The sequence below is a fragment of the Gastrolobium bilobum genome, unplaced genomic scaffold (assembly GCF_033153095.1).
Source record: "Gastrolobium bilobum isolate Gb01-03AN ecotype WA unplaced genomic scaffold, APGP_CSIRO_Gbil_v1 utg2831, whole genome shotgun sequence".
In the NCBI taxonomy this organism is placed as follows: Eukaryota; Viridiplantae; Streptophyta; class Magnoliopsida; order Fabales; family Fabaceae; genus Gastrolobium; species Gastrolobium bilobum.
The window spans coordinates 1-6,465 of NW_026899212.1; the positions used below are offsets into that span (position 1 = coordinate 1).

Consider the following 6,465-nt stretch of genomic DNA (forward strand, 5'->3'; position numbering starts at 1 on the left):
CCTAAGTAACGTAGAGTATTGGAAATGCGTAAAGCGGCATGTGGGGTCCAGTGATACATGGGTGGCTCAAGGACTTTGGCATAATTCTCTGCTCAAAAATAAAATTTAATATGATTCTCTGCTCTTAAAAAAATCAATTTTGTTATCAAAAAAAAAAAAAAATCAATTTATACATTTAAAAAAAAAAGCCAAAATGTGTACACGAATAAATCATCTCATATGCTATTTAATATTGTGTCGTTATAAATTATATCAGAAATGGCTTGGGAGAAAAAATTTCACAAAATCTGCTTGGAGAATGATGTTGGGATTTTTAATTCCTCTAAACCTTTTGGTGATAACTATCACCAACAAGCCAAGCTCCATCATACCAAATCATAAAGAAATAAGAACATAAAGGTGGAGGCATACCTGTCTCCATTGCAGCGGAATAACTTTGATCTTGTCTCTTGGGGTTTGTTGTCTTCCTCAGTCAAATTACCCTAAAACTGAATTCCTTAGTGTGTCGTCTCTCTCTTGATGGGGAAGAGAAACTAGGGTTGTAATTTGACGTCTTGGGAATCATAACCCTTATAGTGATTTTATCTTTATTGTTTGGCCAATAAGCTCCCATTATACCTAGTTGGCCCAACACCGGTATCCACTCATTCAGCCCATACTCACTTAGGAATCTATTTGAGAATATTTAACTGATCACTTTAATTTACCCAATATATATAAATAGCACAATATAATTATTAATATAATATGTGACCCACAATGATTATTAGAAAATATAATTTCCTAACAATCTCCCACTTGGGCCACATATTAACTTGAGATAATTATATCATATATATTTAGTGTGCAACTGTATGCTATTTTTTTTTTTTAGATTCCTCCTTAGATACAATCTGGTCCACCTCCTATATCAATATGAGATCATGGCGGCTTTTGTCACTTTCAAGCGTAACTAAACCTTCCATGGTCATCGCACCAATATATTCAATGACATAGATCAAGTATGGATGAGTGGCATGGAAATTACATGCAATGTGATCTTACCATGCCTATTTCCAACTGGTCCTACTTTAATCTTTATGAGATCAATCCTAAATTTTCTGCATAAACAAAGCAGAAACACAAGCACAAAATATAATACATTCAGAGGAAAAATAACATTGAATTCTTTATTCTGCAGAAAACAAACATAAGATTATTTCATTTATTTATTTACATAGAACACCAACATAAAGAACTCCCACTAAACCGTAGTGTCATCGAACAAAACAACACCCATATGAGCAGTATGCTCGTGAAATACCTTAGGCACTAAGCCTTTAGTAAGCGGATCCGCAAGCATGGAGTTCGTCCCTATGTGTTCTATGGAAATCTGACCACTCTGAACTCTTTCTTTAACAAACAGAAACTTTATATCGATGTGCTTCGATTTTGAAGAGCTTCTGTTGTTGTTGGAGTACAACACTGCTGACCTGTTGTCACAATAAATCTTCAGTGGCCTTTCAACACCACTCACTATATGCAGCCCTGTGACAAAGTTTCGCAGCCATACCCTATGGTTGGATGCCTCAAAACAAGCTACAAATTCAGCGGCCATAGTAGAGGAAGCTACGAGTGTCTGTTTAACACTCTTTCAAGAAATAGCTCCTCCAGCCAACATGTAGACATAACCTGACGTGGATCTTTTACTATCTTGGCATCCAGCAAAATCAGAGTCATTATATCCGACGATCTCTAATTCATCTGACCTCCGATATGTAAGCATATAATCTTTTGTTCTCTTTAAATATCGCATAACCCTCTTGGCTGCTTTCCAACGATCCATTCCTGGATTGCTCAAGTATCTTCCTAACACTCCCACTATAAATGCTATATCAAGGTGAGTACAAACTTGGGCATACATAAGGCTTCCTACTGCCGAAGCATAAGGTACCTTTGTCATTTCTATCATCTCAAGCTTACCTTTAGGGCATTGGGCAAGACTAAACTTGTCTCCCCTATATATGGGCGTATCTCCTAACGTACAATCCTTCATACCAAATCTATCCAAAATCTTTTCAATGTAGGCCTTTTGTGATAACCGTAGGATACCTTGAGCGCGATCTCGAGGTATCTGTATTCCTAAGACAAAAGATGCATCATCAAGGTCCTTCATCTCAAAATATTTAATGAGAAGTTTATTGGTTTCATGCAATAAGCCCATATCGCTACTGGCAAGTAATATATCATCAACATATAGTATCAGGAATATGAATTTACTCCCACTGAACTTGTGATACACACAATCTTCCACTAAGTTCACCTCAAAGCCATAGGAGATAATAACCTGATGGAATTTGTGGTACCATTGACGAAAAGCTTGCTTAAGGCCATAGATGGACTTTTTCAATTTGCAAACCATAGACTTTGAATCTCCCAATACAAAGTTTTCTGATTGCACCATATAAATTGTCTCATCAATGTTACCATTGAGAAACGTTGTCTTTATGTCCATCTGATGTAGCTCCAAATCCAAATGAGCCACAAGCGCCATTATTGTCCTAAAAGAGTCCTTCGTAGAAATTGGAGAGAAAGTCTCTTTATAGTCTATGCCTTCTTTCTGAGTGAAACCTCTAGCAACTAGACGTGCCTTATATCTTTCGATGTTGCCATTTGAATCCCTTTTGGTTTTAAATATCCATTTACAACCAATGGGTTTCGCACCTTTAGGCAACTCAATAAGATCCCAAACGTCGTTGTCTTTCATAGATTGCATCTCATCTTTTATGGCATCAATCCATTTATGAGCATTAGAGCTTTCTAAGACTTGTTGGAAGTTGATTGGATCATCTTCCTTCAAGCTTAAAATATTTTCATGCTCTTGAAGAAACACAATATAATCATCCGGAATTGCATTTCTCTTTTCTCTAGTGGATCTCTTTAATGGCACTTCTTGAGTTTGTTGAGTTTGTTCTATAGGTGGCATAGGGGGTGGTTTATTATTGTCTTGACCCAAAGTAATGTCAGGGACCAAAGCCTGTTCCATAACAATGTCATGAACAGGGACCTGATCATTAATTGCTTGTTCCGTAATTGCATCTTGAATGATGACAATATTAGGAAGAGAAATGTAATTTTCTTCCTCATCAAAGACAACATTCCTTATTTTATCTTCCCCCCAAACTCAACATCCTCAAGGAATCTGGCATTTCCCGTCTTCAAAAAGGATCTTGTAGTGGGATTAAAAAACTTAAAGCCCCGAGAGCGTTCAACATATCCAACAAAATAGCAGCTGATTGTTCTTGAGTCCAACTTTCTTTCATTTGGCCTCGCTTCTGCTGGACAACCCCAAATGTGTAAATGTCTTATGCTAGGTTTCTTTCTATTCCATAGCTCATAAGGGGTTTTTGTCACTGCTTTGCTGGGAACCCTATTAAGGATATAAACTGCAGTCTTTAGTGCTTCTCCCCAAAGTGATTCTGGCAATGAAGAATGACTAAGCATACTCCTCACCATGTCTTTAAGAGTCCGATTTTTCCTTTCCGCAACACCATTCATGCTAGGTTTACCTGGCATTGTGTATTGCGGGACGATTCCACACTCCTTTAGGAAGATCGCAAAGGGCCCTGGACGTTGTTCACCTGATCCATCATATCTACCATAGTATTCACCACCACGATAAGATCTAATGGCCTTAATTTTCTTGCCTAACTGAAGTTCAACTTCAGCTTTAAATTCTTTGAACACATCCAATGATTGTGACTTCTCTCTTTTCTTTCTTGTCTTGAGAGGTTGATGCCAAGTGAGTACTATCAGTCTTCTCTCGCTGTAACCTCTCTTCCTCTTGCACGCAGTGAGAAATGAGCTCATTAAGAGTCCATTTTTTCTTTTAAGTGTTATAACTCACCATAAATTGACCGTATTGTGCAGGAAGAGAGATAATAACTAAGTACATGAGCAACTCAGAGGGCAGCTCTAACTTTAATGCCTTTAGTTTTCCAGCAAGATTAGACATTTCCATAATGTACACCCTTATGTTTCCCTTTCCTTTATACCTCATGTTTATGAGTTTGGACAAGGTTTGACCAATTTCAGCCTTTTCATTTCGAGCAAAGTATTGCTCGAGTTCCTTTAGAAACAACTTGGCATCAGTAGTCTCAACAATCGAGCCCCTAAACGCCTCCGGAACGGAACGTTTGATGATCATCAGACACATGCAATTTGAGCGTTCCCACTTCTCAATTTTATCCGTGTTTGGATTTTCCTGAGTGAAAGTGGGTTTCTTAGTCCTTAGCGCATTGTTGAGATCCATGCAGCCGAGAACAATTTTCACATTCTCTTTCCACAGCTTGAAATTTGCCCCATTAAGCATTGGAAGCATATTCATTTGAGCAACATAATTGGCAGCGGTAGCAGAAACTATACAGAGAACAAAATAAGATAACATACTAATAACATGTCATATCATATATATTCAAACACCATCATAAATAAATTACATATATGATATAGACAAATAATCCGAAGTAAAATGAGTTTATTATAAGATACCTAGCACAACATTAATATTTAGTCCGTGGACAAAAATATCAACTTGTAAGTGGTACTCTTAATGTAGTAATCAAACATTGACAATAAGTCTTGTCAAATCATAGCCTTCCTGTGGGCCGACTATGAATTACATGGAGAATTCTTGATAATTGTCACATAGTTATTACCACAGGTATATTTGTTACTTGACCAAATAATAACCTTCCTGTGGGCCGATCACTATCCGCATAAGCAATAAACACACACATGATCACACAACATATGTTATTTGGCCAAACAATAACCTTCCTGTGGGCCGATTATTATTTGCATAAATAAAATATATTTATATGACCAACCTATTTGAAATCAAATTAACCTTTATAAATTTGGCCACTTTGGCGGCTAACAAATCTATCATATTCAATTTCAAATAGAAACCTTTAGGGATAATAAACACATTTAAAAATAAAATAACAACAATAAAGAAAATTATTCTTTATCAATTCTCAATGTATATATATATATATATATATATATATATATATATATATATATATATACATATTGTATCATTATATTATTATATCAGTAACAATAAATACCTTTTCATTATAAGGCTTAAAAATTAATACACAATCCACGCACATGTAAGCCTTTTCAAATGAAAGCTTGAAAATGATGCACACAATAAATACCTTTTCATTATAAGGCTTAAAAAATTAATGCACAATCGACGCACATGTAAGCCTTTTCAAATGAAAGCTTGAAAATGATGCACACAATAAATACCTTTTCATTATAAGGCTTAAAAATTAATACACATTCGACGCACATGTAAGCCTTTTCAAATGATGCACAATACCCAAAAAATTTAAATTTGGCTTTTGACAAAGAATATCAAATCTAAAAAAAAAAAAATCCCAAAACCAAAGACCTTAAACATTCGATTTCTTTCAAACTATAAGTCCAAAACATTCTAAGAGAATTAATTGTTCATTCAAATTTGCAATTCAAACAACAAACCCTAATTATAAAGCCAAAATTCTTCTAAACATTCTATCTTTAAGAAGATTCAAAAGTTTAAATAATAAACCCTTATTAAACTGCGAATTCTAGATTTTCAAAAGATTGTAACTTTTGTTCCAAAACCAAAAATTACCGTCAGAGAACAAAAATAACACTATACAGCTAATACAAAATACATAAGATGGAACCCACATTCAAAAAATAGTAAACTTTATGCCAAAAGACAATAAAACAAAACTTTTCACGATTCATCATATATAAAAATCACGAAACTTAATTCCCTCATGATTCAATATGATTATGGCTCTGATACCAATTGTTGGAATTTTTAATTTCTCTAAACCTTATGGTGATAACTATCACCTACAAGCCAAGATCTATCATACCAAATCATAAAGAAAAATAAGAACAACATAAAGGTGGAGGCATACATGTCTCCACTGCAGCGGAATAACTTTGATCTTGTCTCTTGGGGTTTGTAGTCTTGTATCAAAAGTGGCTATAGAGTTGATCAAGAATAGGCGTGGTTCCTCGAGCGAACTTTTGGTGCGACGGTCGCATGTGCGACTTCTTTTCAAAATTTGTCATTTAAATTTATTTTTTTCTTTTTTCTTTTTTTCATCCCACTTTCATTTTCTTTCTCCATGTTTGTTTGGTGTTCCCTACTGAATAAATAGTACCACCGTGGTACCTTAAAAGTTTCCGTGGTTCCCCTTAACCTATCTCCACTAGGTGCAACGCATCCAACTGTGGTGGATGATTGGTTGGCTTTTGATTCATATTAGTTATGTTTGGATGAGCTTTTGTAAATGACTTTTTTCAAAAATTAAAGATATTTTACATTTGGATGTAATACACGAAAAACACTTTTAATTAAATATATTATTTAGATGTTAAAATTAAAAAGTATTTTTTATTTATAAAATT

At 35.0% G+C, this 6,465-nt stretch overlaps 1 protein-coding gene across 1 annotated transcript; it reads right to left on the minus strand.

Moving 5' to 3' along the window:
* Positions 1–4,034: 4,034 nt before the first annotated feature.
* LOC133288294 (uncharacterized) lies at positions 4,035–4,426 on the minus strand (the record flags this gene model as incomplete). Its single annotated transcript, XM_061486016.1, has 1 exon — positions 4,035–4,426. A coding segment is annotated over exon 1 (392 nt), but the record flags the coding sequence as incomplete, so codon positions are not given.
* Between the last annotated feature and the right edge of the window lie 2,039 nt (positions 4,427–6,465).